Source organism: Oncorhynchus keta, chromosome 23 (assembly GCF_023373465.1).
Source record: "Oncorhynchus keta strain PuntledgeMale-10-30-2019 chromosome 23, Oket_V2, whole genome shotgun sequence".
Taxonomy (NCBI): domain Eukaryota; kingdom Metazoa; phylum Chordata; class Actinopteri; order Salmoniformes; family Salmonidae; genus Oncorhynchus; species Oncorhynchus keta.
Genome location: NC_068443.1, coordinates 7369643 through 7387905, shown reverse-complemented (window position 1 = coordinate 7387905; position 18263 = coordinate 7369643). Strand labels below are relative to the sequence as shown.

General features: G+C 42.2%; 2 protein-coding genes across 52 annotated transcripts in view; one reads left to right on the top strand and one right to left on the bottom strand.

The window, feature by feature from the left end:
• Positions 1-810, bottom strand: part of LOC118401753 (unconventional myosin-IXb-like) — a 101185-nt gene extending 100375 nt beyond the window's left edge. The window contains exon 1 of one of the 2 annotated variants that reach the window (XM_052476086.1): positions 555-810. The gene's annotated coding sequence lies outside the window, so the exon portion shown is untranslated. The remainder of the gene's footprint in view (positions 1-554) is intronic. The other variant, XM_052476085.1, reaches the window with a different exon arrangement.
• A 62-nt stretch (positions 811-872) lies between these two features.
• The window catches only part of LOC127910927 (uncharacterized), a 60648-nt gene continuing 43257 nt past the window's right edge, over positions 873-18263 (top strand). The window contains exons 1-7 of one of the 50 annotated variants that reach the window (XM_052476133.1): positions 873-1080; positions 8424-8566; positions 8613-8717; positions 8810-8901; positions 9017-9039; positions 9086-9108; positions 9274-9426. In XM_052476133.1, the coding sequence (XP_052332093.1) occupies positions 1048-1080; positions 8424-8566; positions 8613-8717; positions 8810-8901; positions 9017-9039; positions 9086-9108; positions 9274-9289 (435 nt within the window). In that variant the 5' untranslated portion in view covers positions 873-1047 and the 3' untranslated portion in view covers positions 9290-9426. Of the gene's footprint in view, positions 1081-8423; positions 8590-8612; positions 8718-8809; positions 8925-9016; positions 9178-9273; positions 9811-18263 lie in introns of those variants that run through there. The other 49 variants (XM_052476121.1, XM_052476096.1, XM_052476100.1 and 46 more) reach the window with 49 other exon arrangements.

Here is an 18263-nt window from a genome sequence, read left to right as displayed (position 1 = left end):
AGGGGGGGAGAGAGACGAATGAGGGGGGAAAGGGAAAGAGAGAGAGAGACGAATGAGGGGGGGAAAGGGAAAGAGAGAGAGAGACACAGACAGAGAGATAAACATTACACTTTCTACAATCATAGCTTTTACAAAACATTAAATAATAACATAAAAAGGGTTATGTGAATATTACTTTTTATTATATTTCTGCTGACATATACACATTTATGCGACACATTTTCTAACTCTATTCAGGGTTTTATAAAGGTGCAGAGGCTTAACAGGAGAATGTGTCTAGAGAAGAGAAAAGGAAAGTTGACACTCAAAGTTACAAATGAACCCAGTTCCCAAGAGAAGCGAGTACATACTAGTCTTGTCTCAGCCTGTAAAAACAGGGGGGTAAAAATGCCAAATGCTTCTGTTTAACGTCCACAATTCAATAAACTTCAGTATTCTCACAGAGCTCACAACTTTCACACGACTTGCCTAAAGCCCATTCCCTACATAATATGTCAACCAAGCACATTCAACACCTGTGATACAATAAATACTAATCAAATGTTATTCCTCACCTGACATTACGGTCCGGTCATTTCTATGCTCTACAGCTCTATAGTTGACAACAAGGAAGGCTTCTTTCCCACCAGGATTCCAAAACAAGTTGATTCAAAAAAACTAATATTCACATACGAAACTGAAAAGTAAAAAAAAAAAGTAAAATATCAACATGAAAGCAACAATAATTTAGATTTAGTTGGCAGCAACTCGACACTTGAGATTTAATACAATTTGAATGGTAATCGAAAATCGTGTACCGGTAGACAAGTTGTTCTCGTCCTTGTCGAATTGTAACTTCCTATATCTGCTGTCCACGCGCCGTCTTCTTACCGGGGCGTTCTCCCGCTTTCATGACAACTCCGTAACTCGAAAATTTCGAGTTTTTTTTTGCGTAGATCTAGCTACCTATTGGTTGATTCTATGAACCCATTTCAAGCAAATCTATGTCATTTACACGATAAAAGACATTAGCAGATTATTTTTTTTCATACCACACAAACCGCCAAAATGCCGGCTACTAGTGTGCAACTCGCTATTAAGGTAGGATGCAATTTCAGAAATGTATTTATTTTCGTATTTTCGTATTCATAATCATTTTACTCCATGTGTATCTCTGTGTTGTCTGTTCACACTGCTATGCTTTATCTTGGCCAGGTCGCAGTTGCAAATGAGAACTTGTTCTCAACTAGCCTACCTGGTTAAATAAAGCTGAAATTAAAAAATTAAAAATGGTTTTAATGGTTTTATCCTTATTGTTTTTGCATATCATTGTAACCTATTTATTAATCTAAACCAGTTATTTAAATATGCAAAACGTGTTTTATATAATTCTGTTGAGAAATTTGAGTTGGGTAAAGGAAGTTCGATCTGTCTTTTTTATGCGTGTTTGGTTTGGTTTAAGAGAGGTTATAAGTGGGCCTTTTGTCAAATGAATATCCTTAGTCTATTGCTGTAATTTGTTGGATACGGTAGGAACTATCTTTTCTTGGTAACTGCTGCAATACAGTGCAGTCGGAAAGTATTCAGAACCTTTCCCTTTCACCACATTTTGTTACATTACAGCCTCGTTCTAAAATGGATTAAATAACAACAACGAATCCTTATCAATCTACACACAATACCCCACAATGACAAAGTGAGAAAACAGGTGTTTAGAAATGTTTGCAATTGTATTACAAATACAATCTGAAATACCTTATTTACATAAGTATTCAGACCTTTTTACGATGAGACTCGAAATTGAGCTCAGGTGCATCCTGTTTCCATTGATCATCCTTGAGATGTTTCTACAACTTCAATGGAGACCACCTGTGGTAAATTCAATTGATTGGACATGATTTGGAAAGGCACACACTTGTATATATGGTCTCACAGTTGACAAAGCATGTCAGAGCAAAAATCACAGATCTGGGAAAGGGTACCAAAAAATTCCTGCAGCATTGAAGATCCCCAAGAACACAGTGGCCTCCATCATTCTGAAGTGGAAGAAGTTAAAAACCACCAAGACTCTTCCTACAGTTGTCCGCCCGGCCAAACTGAGTAATCAGGGGAGAAGGGCCATGGTCAGGGAGATGGCCAAGAACTCGATTGTCACATTGATAGAGCTCCAGACTTCCTCTGTGGAGATGGGAGAACCTTCCAGAAGGACAACCATCTCTGCAGCTCTCCACCAATCAGGCCTTTATGGTAGAGTGGCCAAACAGTTGCCCCTCCTCAGTAAAAGGCACATGACAGCCCTCTTGGAGTTTGCCAAAATGATGAAGATAAAGCATAGGCAACTCACTGGTGATGGCCGATATGCTCGTGCCGATATATCAAGATAATCTACTTCAAAAAACACACAGTGTTTGCACAGTTATTTTCAGGTCTCCAGAGATGTTTGATCAGGTTTAAGTCTTGGCTCTGCCTGGGCCACTCAAGGACATTCAGATCCTGAGAGGTCTGGAGAAAGTTTTCATCAAGGGTCTCTCTGTACTTTGCTCTGTTCATCTTTCCCTCGACCCTGACTAGTCTCCCAGTCCCTGCCGCTGAAAAACATCCCCACAGCATGATGCTGCCACCACCATGCTTCACCGTTGGGGTGGTGCCAGGTTTCCTTCAGATGTGACTCTTGGCATTCAGGCCAAAGAGTTCAATCTTGGTGTCATCAGACCAGAGAATCTTGTTTATCATGGTCTAAGAGTCCTTTAGGCACCTTTTTTCAAACTCCAAGCTGGCTGTAAATAAGGTATTTCTGTTTTTTTTATTTTTTTTATACATTTTCAAAAATGTCTTAATCTGTTTTCATTTTGCCATTTTGGGGTAAAGATAAGGTACTTTGAAAAAAAAGTGCCATTCGTTCAGAATCACTCAAAAGCTGTTGAGGAAAAATGTTAGCTTCTACTGACAGATCAGTATTATATTTTCAGCACTATGAGGTGGTGAGTGTTGTAGTGATGATGGTGCTTTCCAAACGGTATTGTATTTTGAAATTTGTGAAAGGCAAACTGACAGCCAACCAGTGCCACCTGAAGCTTTGTTTTTGGACAGTCATTTGATCCTCCAGGCTAGATGGATGTCATATTGTCTCCTTTTCATGGGCCTAGACTAGACGGTTACAAACCAGATCCATTTTGTGTGTGTGTGGGGATGTGTGGACGTGTTTTACTATACTTGCGGGGACCAGAAGACCAAACAAGAATAGTAAACAAACAAAAATGACCATAGAATTAGAATGCTAGAATGGACATGAACCTTCTTATGATGGGATGAAGGGGCAGCCATTTAGGTCAGGGAGTTGGTCAACCATGTTTTTGCCAGAGCTGTGATAAGATACTGTGTAAAATAATGAATTTGAAGAGTGTATCTGCACTGTTTATTTGTTAGCTAGCTAGGCAGACAGGCTTAGAGGAATGATTCCATACATTTTTTAAATTAACTGCCAATATGCCAACATTCCATTCAAACAATGCAGTCAATCCACTGGCTGAAATCAGTTGACGAAAGGACTTAGACCAGTTGTAAATGCAACATGTACTGACATTGTATCATATAATAGCACTCACAGCTTTCCAAGAAAACAAACATTTTGAAATCTATGGTCTGTTTACGTATATTTTAGAGGCTGCTTATCCTCTATAGCAGTGGTTTCCAAACTGTTTATAGTCCCGTACCCTATCAAACATTCAACCTCCGACTGTACCCCCCCTCTAGCACAAGGGTCAGCACACTCTACAATGTTGTTTTTGCCATCATTGTAGCAGGTGTTTTATAAGGTGGTGTCTATATTAACATTACCTCATCAGCATAGCAGGTATTTTATAAGGTGGCGTCTATATTAACGTTACCTCATCAGCATAGCAGGTATTTTATAAGGTGGCGTCTATATTAACATTACCTCATCAGCATAGCAGGTATTTTATAAGGTGGCGTCTATAACATTACCTCATCAGCATAGCAGGTATTTTATAAGGTGGTGTCTATAACATTACCTCATTAGCATAGCAGGTATTTTATAAGGTGGCGTCTATAACATTACCTCATCAGCATAGCAGGTATTTTATAAGGTGGTGTCTATAACATTACCTCATTAGCATAGCAGGTATTTTATAAGGTGGCGTCTATAACATTACCTCATCAGCATAGCAGGTATTTTATAAGGTGGTGTCTATAACATTACCTCATCAGCATAGCAGGTATTTTATAAGGTGGCGTCTATAACATTACCTCATCAGCATAGCAGGTATTTTATAAGGTGGTGTCTATAACATTACCTCATTAGCATAGCAGGTATTTTATAAGGTGGTGTCTATAACATTACCTCATCAGCATAGCAGGTATTTTATAAGGTGGCGTCTATAACATTACCTCATTAGCATAGCAGGTATTTTATAAGGTGGCGTCTATATTAACATTACCTCATCAGCATAGCAGGTATTTTATAAGGTGGCGTCTATAACATTACCTCATCAGCACGTATTTATTTTTTATCCTTTATTTTATTGGGCAAGTCAATTATTAAGAACAACTTCTTATTTTACAATGATGGCCTACCCCAGGCCAAAGCCTAACCCCGACGACAGTGGGCCAATTGTGCGCCGCCCTATGGGACTCCCAATCACAGCCGGTTGTGATACAGCCTGGAATCAAACCAGTGTCTGTAGTGACGCCTCTAGCACTGAGATGCAGTGCTTTAGACCTCTGTGCCACTCTCAACGGATAGTAGTGTCTATAACATTACCTCATCAGTGTACCTGGTATTTATAGGGTAGTTTCTATAACATGACCTCATCAGTGTACCTGGTATTTATAGGGTAGTTTCTATAACATGACCTCATCAGTGTACCTGGTATTTATAGGGTAGTATCTATAACATTACCTCATCAGTGTACCTGGTATTTATAGGGTAGTATATATAACATTACCTCATCAGTGTACCTGGTATTTATAGGGTAGTATCTATAACATTACCTCATCAGTGTACCTGGTATTTATAGGGTAGTTTCTATAACATGACCTCATCAGTGTACCTGGTATTTATAGGGTAGTTTCTATAACATGACCTCATCAGTGTACCTGGTATTTATAGGGTAGTATCTATAACATTACCTCATCAGTGTACCTGGTATTTATAGGGTAGTATATATAACATTACCCGATCAGTGTACCTGGTATTTATAGGGTAGTATATATAACATTACCTCATCAGTATTCCTGGTATTTATAGGGTAGTATATATAACATTACCCGATCAGTGTACCTGGTATTTATAGGGTAGTGTTTATAACATTAACTGGTTCCATGCCAGCTGCACAGTATAAGACAACCTGTCATCAGCACTTGGCTCTGAGGACCATTCCTCAGAGACGAGGCCTACCCCAAACTATTCAATAAAATTCCATATTGTATTTAGTCTCTGTTGTCATTCAGTTGAGCCTTTAAATAACAATCAGTTCAATCTCTGCATGTTGTGTGCGATGGACCAGGTTCTTTGCAGGTGTAACATATACTGTGGCTGGGCCTCTTTGATCCTTAAACTGCAGTTTATTAAAGGATACAGACACCCTATAGGGTATAGACACCCTAATTTGATTCCAGGCTGTATCACAACCGGCTGTGATTGGGAGTCCGATAGGGTGGCGCACAATTGGCCCAGCGTCGCCCAGTTTTGGCCGGTGTAGGCCGTCATTGTAAATAAGAATTTGTTCTTAACTGACTTGCCTCGTTAAATGAAGGTTCAATAAATAATAATCAGTCGTCCACGATGGCCTCAAGGGCACCATCCCACTTCTGACACCAATGTAGCGAATTCAGGCGTAACCCCACCGGGATTCAAACCCGGGTCCAACAACGGTCAAGCCAATACCTTAATAACCGTTACAAAGAGGTCTGAAACTCTCGATGAGGTCGCTAGGTGTCAGGTTAAGGTCGCTATAGTATTTTTAGGCAGACACTGTCTCTGTATTCCTATGATCACTAGACTGTTTCCAGCAGACCATACACCTCTACAGAAATCACTAGACTGTTTCCAGCAGACCGTACACCTCTACAGAAATCACTAGACTGTTTCCAGCAGACCGTACACCTCTACAGAAATCACTAGACTGTTTCCAGCAGACCATACACCTCTACAGAAATCACTAGACTGTTTCCAGCAGACCGTACACCTCTACAGAAATCACTAGACTGTTTCCAGCAGACCGTACACCTCTACAGAAATCACTAGACTGTTTCCAGCAGACCGTACACCTCTACAGAAATCACTAGACTGTTTCCAGCAGACCGTACACCTCTACAGAAATCACTAGACTGTTTCCAGCAGACCATACACCTCTACAGAAATCACTAGACTGTTTCCAGCAGACCATACACCTCTACAGAAATCACTAGACTGTTTCCAGCAGACCATACACCTCTACAGAAATCACTAGACTGTTTCCAGCAGACCGTACACCTCTACAGAAATCACTAGACTGTTTCCAGCAGACCATACACCTCTACAGAAATCACTAGACTGTTTCCAGCAGACCGTACACCTCTACAGAAATCACTAGACTGTTTCCAGCAGACCATACACCTCTACAGAAATCACTAGACTGTTTCCAGCAGACCATACACCTCTACAGAAATCACTAGACTGTTTCCAGCAGACCATACACCTCTACAGAAATCACTAGACTGTTTCCAGCAGACCGTACACCTCTACAGAAATCACTAGACTGTTTCTAGCAGACCATACACCTCTACAGAAATCACTAGACTGTTTCCAGCAGACCATACACCTCTATAGAAATCACTAGACTGTTTCCAGCAGACCATACACCTCTACAGAAATCACTAGACTGTTTCCAGCAGACCATACACCTCTACAGAAATCACTAGACTGTTTCCAGCAGACCGTACACCTCTACAGAAATCACTAGACTGTTTCCAGCAGACCGTACACCTCTACAGAAATCACTAGACTGTTTCCAGCAGACCATACACCTCTACAGAAATCACTAGACTGTTTCCAGCAGACCGTACACCTCTACAGAAATCACTAGACTGTTTCCAGCAGACCATACACCTCTACAGAAATCACTAGACTGTTTCCAGCAGACCGTACACCTCTACAGAAATCACTAGACTGTTTCCAGCAGACCGTACACCTCTACAGAAATCACTAGACTGTTTCCAGCAGACCGTACACCTCTACAGAAATCACTAGACTGTTTCCAGCAGACCGTACACCTCTACAGAAATCACTAGACTGTTTCCAGCAGACCATACACCTCTACAGAAACCACGATACAGTAACAACATTACTCATAAAAACACTCCACAAGGTGAAATATAACAATAACATCTAACATCAATTACATTAACAACGTACATTTAGCTTAAACCACCCATGTCCATGTGGGTGAGTTGGTAGTGATGATGATGATGATGATGATGATGATGATGATGATTGGGCTCCACTGCTGTTCCTGCTGAACTGAGCCAGTAGTCAACAGAGACTGATTCCAGATCAGTAGACACCGGAGTACACAGCCCTGAATTGCACATACAATATAACACAGGGGTTCCCTAACTTTTTCACTCAGGGCCCCCTCCCTCCCTTCCCGGATTGGGGAACATCCCAATCGCCCCCTGCGCACAAGCCACGTGTATTTCTATGGTGACAAGTAATGTTCATGAGACAAACAGTTCACACCTCTCTTGTTGGTGGAGATAATATTTCAGGTTAAAAGTATATTTCCAGCAATTCTATACATTTGCCATGTTTAATGTGTACTCATGTGATATTTCAGTGACTAAGAAATGACAACAATATCTATGGGCTAAAAAACAGTTGACATGGTCTATTTGACCTTTCTGACAAGTTATACATATCTCTCTAAGGTCGACAATGACAAGAGGAACTGATGATGCACTACTCTAAAAATTGCCCACCCCACAGTTTGAGAACCACTGCCATAACACACACACACACACACACACACACACACACACACACACACACACACACACACACACACACACATTCGAAACAGGAATACACAGCCGACAGCCCTGAACTCCAGGTAACCTTGGACCAATCTCATTGGTGTACTGTTCAATTTCAGACTCAAGACACAATTACATTACTTTACAGAGTTATCAGTGATCTTTTCTCTACCAGGAACAACACTGTTTGTGCTATATTTGGAATAATTGGCAGTTTAATCTTTTAATCTTTTTAATCTTTTCTTTTAAAAAGCATTCCATGTGTACTTTACAAGTGGCCTGTCCTGTCCAATCTCAGGTTCCTGTCCTGTCCAATCTCAGGTTCCTGTCCTGTCCAATCTCAGGTTCCTGTCCTGTCCAATCTCAGGTTCCTGTCCTGTCTTTTCTTAGGTTTCTGTCCTGTCTTTTCTCAGGTTCCTGTCCTGTCCTGTCCAATCTCAGGTTCCTGTCCTGTCCAATCTCAGGTCCCTGTCCTGTCCACCCTCAGGTTCGTGTCCTGTCCACCCTCAGGTTCGTGTCCTGTCCAACCTCAGGTTCGTGTCCTGTCCAACCTCAGGTTTGTGTCCTGTCCAACCTCAGGTTTGTGTCCTGTCCAATCTCAGGTTCGTGTCCAACCTCAGGTTCCTGTCCTGTCCAACCTCAGGTTTGTGTCCTGTCCAACCTCAGGTTCGTGTCCAACCTCAGGTTCCTGTCCTGTCCAACCTCAGGTTCGTGTCCTGTCCAATCTCAGGTTCGTGTCCTGTCCAATCTCAGGTTCGTGTCCTGTCCAATCTCAGGTTTGTGTCCTGTCCAACCTCAGGTTCCTGTCCTGTCCAACCTCAGGTTTGTGGCCTGTCCAACCTCAGGTTCCTGTCCTGTCCAACCTCAGGTTCGTGTCCTGTCCAACCTCAGGTTCGTGTCCTGTCCAACCTCAGGTTCGTGTCCTGTCCAATCTCAGGTTCGTGTCCTGTCCAATCTCAGGTTTGTGTCCTGTCCAATCTCAGGTTTGTGTCCTGTCCAACCTCAGGTTCCTGTCCTGTCCAACCTCAGGTTTGTGGCCTGTCCAACCTCAGGTTTATGGCCTGTCCAACCTCAGGTTCCTGTCCTGTCCAACCTCAGGTTCCTGTCCTGTCCAACCTCAGGTTTGTGTCCTGTCCAACCTCAGGTTCCTGTCCTGTCCAACCTCAGGTTTGTGTCCTGTCCAATCTCAGGTTCGTGTCCTGTCCAACCTCAGGTTTGTGTCTTCCTTGTCCTCATCCCGTCCCTTCTTCTTTCCCACCTCAGGAGTGTTACCAGGTAGGACACCATGGTACTCTAGAAAACTGTTTTCATTCATTTTCCTTAAAAAACGCTCGGTCATCGACTTCAGGTGCATATTATTATCCATTGATGCAGTAAATCTGGTCCCAGAATGTTAAATATCTGCAGTGCCTTCAGAACGTATTCAAACCCCTCGACTTTTCCCACATTTTGTTGTGTTATAGCTTTAATTTTAGATGTATTAAATATTTTGTGTCAGTGGCCTATACACAATATCCCATACGTCAAAGTGGAATTATGCTGTTAAAAATGATTACAAATGAATAAAACATGGAAAGATGAAATGTGAATCAATAAGTATACAACCCCTTTTGTTATGGAAAGCCTAAATATGTTCAATAGTAAACATGTGCTTAACAAGTCACATAATAAGTTGCATGGACTCACTCTATGTGCAATAATAGTGTTTAACATGATTTTCGAATGACTACCTCATCTCTGTACAACAGCATACAAATATCTGTAAGTTCCCTCGGTCGAGCAGTGAATTTCAAGCACAGATTCAACCACAAAAACAAGGAAGGTGTTCCAATGCCTCACATGTCTCTCTGAAGGCACTATTCTCAGCACCTTCCTCGCATGCCCTAACTTCCTCTCCCGGGCCCATGACTAGATCCAGCTGTGGGGAGGTAATAACAACATCTGTGAAGTGGGAACTGGCTCTCTGACCTTTGACCTCTTAGTGGTTTGTGAGGGCCACTAACTGCCACATTCCAGGGTCATGTTTAGTAGGTACGGAACATAGAAAAGGAGGGAGGAGATGATGTTGTTTTATACAACGGGTGGGTCTAATCCTGAATGCTGATTGGTTAAAACCGCATTCCAGATGGTGTCATAAGACTCCTGAACAGCTAACCAAATGGCTACCCGGACTATTTGCATTGTCAAGCCCGTGGGGCTCAGTTGGTAGAGCATGTCACTTGCAATGCCAGGGTTGTGGGTTCGATTCCCATTGGGGACCAGTGTGAAAAAAGTCTGACTTGCTCTGGATAAGCACATCTGCTAAATATTGTAGAGCTGACACCTTAACCATTATGTGAATACAGGAGATTTGTCATACAGACTTATCACAAGATCATTCACCCTACATAGTGTGTAGGGTGCCATTTGAGATGCAAGTGGTGTCCTGGAACAGACCCAATATTCAGCACACAGAACTGTCAAGCTCTTTCAATGGGTCTTGATCCATCTTAAAGCTATCTACTGAATCAGTACGGACCCACAGTAGCTTTGACTTGATGCAATGACCTGGTTCGTAATTTCTGTTCCCAAGAAATTTGAGCACCTGGTTGTAGATGTGTCCATAAACCAGAATACACATTTATTTGTTGCTGGGATTTACCGCCATCCTGCTGCCACTGCGGATGCTATTGGTGGTACATCTGAGTGTTCAACACCTTTTTATGTTCTCGGAGTTGGTCATTTTAGGCGATCTGAATCTGGATTGGCTATCCTTGGCCTCAGATCAATTGGCTATCCTTGGCCTCAGATCAATTGGCTATCCTTGGCCTCAGATCAATTGGCTATCCTTGGCCTCAGATCAATTGGCTATCCTTGGCCTCAGATCAATTGGCTATCCTTGGCCTCAGATCAATTGGCTATCCTTGGCCTCAGATCAATTGGCTATCCTTGGCCTCAGATCAATTGGCTATCCTTGGCCTCGGATCAATTGGCTATCCTTGGCCTCGGATCAATTGGCTATCCTTGGCCTCAGATCAATTGGCTATCCTTGGCCTCAGATCAATTGGCTATCCTTGGCCTCAGATCAATTGGCTATCCTTGGCCTCAGATCAATTGGCTATCCTTGGCCTCAGATCAATTGGCTATCCTTGGCCTCAGATCAATTGGCTATCCTTGGCCTCAGATCAATTGGCCCTTGGCCTCAGATCAATTGGCTATCCTTGGCCTCAGATCAATTGGCTATCCTTGGCCTCAGATCAATTGGCTATCCTTGGCCTCAGATCAATTGGCTATCCTTGGCCTCAGATCAATTGGCTATCCTTGGCCTCAGATCAATTGGCTATCCTTGGCCTCAGATCAATTGGCTATCCTTGGCCTCAGATCAATTTGGCCTCAGATCAATTGGCTATCCTTGGCCTCAGATCAATTGGCTATCCTTGGCCTCAGATCAATTGGCTATCCTTGGCCTCAGATCAATTGGCTATCCTTGGCCTCAGATCAATTGGCTATCCTTGGCCTCAGATCAATTGGCTATCCTTGGCCTCGGATCAATTGGCTATCCTTGGCCTCAGATCAATTGGCTATCCTTGGCCTCAGATCAATTGGCTATCCTTGGCCTCAGATCAATTGGCTATCCTTGGCCTCAGATCAATTGGCTATCCTTGGCCTCAGATCAATTTAAGAGTATATGGATTGATTTTACTCTGACTCAATTGATCTCAAAACCCCCACGGCTAAATGTGAAAACCCCTGTTAACTCCTTAGTGATTGATTTAATTCTTACTAATAACCCCCATAAATATTTGCCTAGTGGAGTATTTGCATATGATCTCAGTGATCATTGTCCCATTGAATGTATTAGAGATATGAAACAGCAAAATACTAATCCTCGTTTAATTAAGAAGATACATTTTTTCTCTCCTCGAGGGTTTTCACGTGTCATGTTCTCCTCTGATTTATTTCTGTCTCCTGTATTCCTCCTGACCCTCAGTTGGCTCTAGAAAATGTATCCTCCATATTTATTTATCTGTCAGATAAATGCACATTTTAAACACTTCAGAGTGAAAGATAAATCTAACCCTTGGTTTTCTTCTGAGCTATCAGGCCTGGGCCAAAGTAAGCACAACTGACTCAGTAATGGACTGGAAATTTTTCAGACAATTGAGAAACATATGTACTATCTTGATTAAGAAAGCTAAATCAAGCAAATTTTTTAAAAGCTATATCTCTGATTCTGCTGGTGATCCTTCTAGATGTTGGAAAACAGTGAAATGGACTAAAGTGTTAAATCCTCTTGTTTCCTGCCTAAGCAAGTTCTGTCTGCCTCTGGCATCATAACTGAGAAGAAGGGGATAGACTATGCTTTTAACAATCATTCTATCTCGGTAGGCTTTTTATTTGAGAGAAACAGTGATTTAATTGACCCTGTTCAGTCAACCTGCAACGTCTGCTTCCAACTCACACACGTAGGTCCCCTGAACACAGCTCACTTTCCAGGCCCACCTTCCAGCTCACTCTCAAACACCTACATCCCCTGAACGCAGCTCACTCTCCAGGCCCACCTTCCAGCTCACTCTCAAACACCTACATCCCCTGAACGCAGCTCACTTTCCAGGCCCACCTTCCAGCTCACTCTCAAACACCTACATCCCCTGAACGCAGCTCACTCTCCAGGCCCACCTTCCAGCTCACTCTCAAACACCTACATCCCCTGAACGCAGCTCACTCTCCAGATCCCAATCACCGGAATTATGATCACCTGTTCACACACCTGTAGGTCATTTACACACTATTTAGTTCAGTCCCCCCTAATTGCTGAATCATTAAACCATATTTTTAACCTGACGATTATATCTGGTATTATCCCCAATGTTTGGAAGGCTGCCCATGTAATCCCCCTTCACAAAGGTGGTGACCCTTGTGACCTAAATAATTTACTGCCCTATTTGTAACTGTTCTTGCCTAGCCAAAATATTAGAATCCTTGATTAATTCTCAGCTAAGATCTTTCTTATCTTAGAATACATTTCAAAATGTACATCAGTTGGGTGTTAGACCAGGTCATACCACTCTCTGCTGCATCCCCAATGATAAACAATGTGGTTATGTATTGGGGGGGCATTGTTGTATAATAAATAAATAATTACCACTGGGGAATGTTATGTAAAAGGTGTAATTCCCACACCCCCCAAAAAACAAAAATTTTATGAGGTTATTTGAACGTTCTTAGAACAATGTTTTTCTACCTCGCCGAAAATAGCAACGCTCCCTAAAGGTTGTCCTTTGTTTCTTAGAACAATAACTTTCCCACAACGTTTCCATAATGTTCTGTGAAATATATATATTCTCAGGAACCTTTAGGAAACGTTACAGGAATGTTCTGTGCTAGCTGGGTCTGCAGTTTAGTAGAGGAGGAGGAAAGGAGGACTTGTCTGCTACCCTCTAGAGAAGGAAGTAACGGTACACACACACACACAGTGTCTATTTGTACAGTTCCACCACTATAACATTCCTGCATTTAAATTTAAAAATTCTGAGAGACTGCTGTTGAATTTTAAAGCTCTGATGTTAACCATAGTTAACTTCACAACCTAGAGTTTCTTTCTGAAGAGTGGATGAACCGTGATGACCTGTCATTCACACAGGGTGAGTGGTAAAGTGGTGTGTTTTTAGAGAGGTCCCTTTGTCACTGTGTCTTTAGGGATCAATCCCAGTGAGACAGAGTCTCCTGCACGGGACCTCAGAGGGATTCAAATAAACAGCAGAGATGAGCTTCCATTCATGTATTGGGATATGCTGCATCATACTGTATGTATACAGTGCTTGACTTGGACTAAAATACGTGTAGGTACTCATTTTGAGTGCCGGTACTGTTTATATTTACGTGCAGCGACTCCACAATACTTAAAGCTAATAGTCAATGAGGTGCAGGAACTCAAGGAGTAGAAGAATTTCAGACTTGAGTTGCCCTAATGAAAAATGTATCAACCCCCACAAAAAAATATCCATGACTTAATAATCCACATAATAAATCATCCACAAATGTCCTGTTGTTGCTGTATTATTTTCCTGCTGTAGCAAACTGGCTCAAATTAAGATCCTACATCTGTAAGTCCTCTTCGTCCCGGGGGGGGGACATAAGACAACAACAATCTTTGCAGCATAGGATGGAATATTTACGATAGATTGATATGAGAGATGAAGATGTAGAGAAGAAGGAATCTCCTCCAGTCATCCTGAATAGACTTTAGTCACTGTAATAATCTGCTAGGAATAACCTTGATGCCTGCACATCCTTTTTCAAAAACAAAAAAAAACTGTTGATGAATACGATCATCCAAACGACAGAAATACATTTTGGCCATCCTTTCATATGAGTTGAATTAATTGGGCAGACTCTGTTCCAGACACAGTGTTCTGTTCTGTCACTGAAAGCTATCGTGTACCCAGATAATATCTGCGTCCCAACTTGTACCTTATTTCCTACATAGTGCACTACTTTTGACCCTGTGGTTCCTGGTAAAAAAATATCGCTCTACATAGGAAATAGGGTTTCATTTGGGACGCAGGTAATGTGAGCCCTTTACAGAGCATCGTTATATTTGGGTCTTTGTGTCTCTCAGGCCCTCAAGATGATTCTGGTTCTCATTGTGTTGTGTCCTTGTGTGTCGTTGTCAAATAATCCCCCCCCCCCTTCTCTGGGAAGCTCTTCTTTGTGTCTCTCTCACTCTCTCGCTCTCTCAGTTCAATTCAATTGAATTAAAATGTCATATACGTATATACAGTGTAACAATGTGAAAATAGTTAAAGTGCAAATGTAACAATAAATATGAATATTGGTTGTATTTACTATTTTGTTCACTGGTTGTCCTCTTGCTGTTGTAATGGCACACTGGTTGTCCTTCTCTTGCTGTTGTAATGGCACACTGGTTGTCCTTCTCTTGCTGTTGTAATGGCACACTGGTTGTCCTTCTCTTGCTGTTGTAATGGCACACTGGTTGTCCTTCTCTTGCTGTTGTAATGGCACACTGGTTGTCCTTCTCTTGCTGTTGTAATGGCACACTGGTTGTCCTTCTCTTGCTGTTGTAATGGCACACTGTTGGTGTTTCACCCAATAGATATGGGATTTAGCGGACAGCTGGTCAATCACCACCTTCCGGAGACACCTGAAACCCCACCTCTTCAAGGAATACCTAGGATAGGGTACACTGGGTAGTAATCCTTCTCCCCCAACAAGATTTAGATGCAACTGGCTGTTCCACTGGTTGTCATAAGTTGTATGCACCAATTTGTAAGTCTCTCTGGACAAGAGCACTGTTAAATGACTTAAATGTAAATTTAATCAAATTTGGATTCATTTTAGAAATCTAGTTTTTGTGTTTAATTTTTTTGAAGGGGGTGATCAGCTTCAATACTGCAGATAGACAGGGGCTTCCGTCAACACAATTGTCTGAATCATTTCCAATACCCCACTTTTTTTGTTGTAAATACTGTATATACAGCGCATTCGGAAAGTTCAGACCCCTTGACTGTTTCCACATTTTGTTATGTTACAGCCTTATTCTAAAATGGATTAAATAGGTTTTTTTCCCCTTCATCAATCTATACACAATACCCATTTAGGTGCCTTTTGGCAAACTCCAAGCGGGCTGTCATATGCTTTTTATTGAGGAGTGTCTTCCGCCTGGCCACTCAATCATAAAGGCCTGATTGGTGGAGTGCTTTTATATATTTTCCTTTATTATTTCCCTGTAACCCTACTTTAGCCCCTGTAATTGGAGTAAACTAATGGACAACAACACTGAGGCTTCTACTTCCAGCTAATACTAAATACATTTTACGGACACAGTATATAATACAATAGTTATATTTAGTTTGTTTTTAGTCAGCTCCACTCAACCCCTCCCATCTAGTGCACTGGGAAAGTATTCAGATCCCTTGACTTTTTTTCAAATTTTGTTACATTTACAGCCTTATTCTAAAATCGATTAAATCGTTTTTTCCCCTCATCAATCTACACACAATACCCCATAATGACATCACAATACACCATAATGACATCACAATACCCCATAATGACATCACAATACACCATAATGACAAAAAACTACTGCAACTGAATTACCACATTTACATACATAAGTTCAGACCTTTTACTCAGTACTTTGTTGAAAAACCTTTGGCAGCGATTACAGTCTCGAGTCTTCTTGGGTTTGAAGCTTAGCACACCTGTATTTGGAGAGTTTCTCCCATTCTTCTCTGTAGATCCTCTCATGCTCTGTCAGGTAGGATGGGGAGCTTTGCTGCACAGCTATTTTCAGGTCTTTTCAGAGATGTTCAATCGGGTTCAAGTCCGGGCTCTGGCTGGGCCACTCAAGGACATTCAGAGACTTGTCCCAAAGCCACTCCTGCGTTGTCTTGGCTGTGTGCTTAGGGATGTTGTCCTTTTGGAAGGTGAACCTTCACCCCAGTCTGAGGTCCTGAGCGCTCTGGGGCGGGATCTCTCTGTATTTTGCTCCGTTCAGCTTTCTCTTGATCCTGACTAGTCTCCCAGTCCCTGCCACTGAAAAACATCCTCACACCCTCCTTCCATCTGGCCACTCTACCATAAAAGTCTGATTGGTGGAGAGCTGCAGAGATGGTTGTCCTTCTGGAAGGTTCACCCATCTCCACAGAGGAACTCCGGAGCTCTGTCAGAGTGACCATCGGGTTCTTGGTCACTTCCCTGACCAAGGCCCACCTCCCAGATTGCTCAGTTTAGCGGGCGGCCAGCTCTAAGAAGAGTCTTGGTGATTCCAAACTTCTTCCATGTAAGAATGATGGAGGCCACTCTGTTCTTTGGGACCTTCAATGCTGCCAACATTTTTTAGTACCCTTCCCCAGATCTGTGCCTCGACATAATCCTGTCTCGGAGCTCTACGGACAATTCCTTTGACCTTATGACTTGTTTTTTGCTCTGACATGCACTGTCAACTGTGGAACCATATATATATACAGGTGTGTGCCTTTCCAAATCATGTCCAATCAATTGAATTTACCACAGGTGGTCTCCATTGAAGTTGGTGAAACATCTCAAGGAGGATCAATGGAAACAGGATGCACCTGAGCTCAATTTCAAGTCTCATAGTGAAAGGTCTGAATACTTATGTAAATAAGGCATTTATGTTTTTTATTTGTAAGAAGTTTTCTAAAAACGTGTTTTCTCTTTGTCATTATTGGGTATTGTGTGTAGACTGAGGAGGATTTTTATTTATTTAATCCATTTTAAAATAAGTAGCAAATTGTGGAATAAGTAAATCGGTCTGAATACTATTATTGTAAAATAAAGATAAACATTTTTGCTAAGAGTACTATATCAAGCATCGATTGATCGATTGACTACGACTTTTTAAATCACCCAGCAATGCTATTTGCAGAGTTAGCTCCAGGTAAATTTTGAAAATCAATCAATCAATCAAATTTTATTTATATAGCCCTTCGTACATCAGCTGATATCTCAAAGTGCTGTACAGAAACCCAGCCTAAAACCCCAAACAGCAAGCAATGCAGGTGTAGAAGCACGGTGGCTAGGAAAAACTCCCTAGAAAGGCCAAAACCTAGGAAGAAACCTAGAGAGGAACCAGGCTATGTGGGGTGGCCAGTCCTCTTCTGGCTGTGCCGGGTGGAGATTATAACAGAACATGGCCAAGATGTTCAAATGTTCATAAATGACCAGCATGGTCGAATAATAAGGCAGAACAGTTGAAACTGGAGCAGCAGCACAGTCAGGTGGACTGGGGACAGCAAGGAGTCATCATGTCAGGTCGTCCTGGGGCACGGTCCTTGGGCTCAGGTCCTCCGAGAGAGAGAAAAAAGAAAGAGAGAATTAGAGAGCATATGTGGGGTGGCCAGTCCTCTTCTGGCTGTGCCGGGTGGAGATTATAACAGAACATGGCCAAGATGTTCAAATGTTCATAAATGACCAGCATGGTCAAATAATAGTAAGGCAGAACAGTTGAAACTGGAGCAGCAGCATGGCCAGGTGGACTGGGGACAGCAAGGAGTCATCATGTCAGGTAGTCCTGGGGCATGGTCCTAGGGCTCAGGTCAGTTGAAACTGGAACAGCAGCATGGCCAGGTGGACTGGGGACAGCGAGGAGCCATCATGTCAGGTAGTCCTGGGGCATGGTCTTAGGGCTCAGGTCCTCCGAGAGAGAAAGAAAGGACACTGAATAGGACAGGAGAAGTACTCCAGATATAACAAACTGACCCTAGCCCCCGACACAAACTACTGCA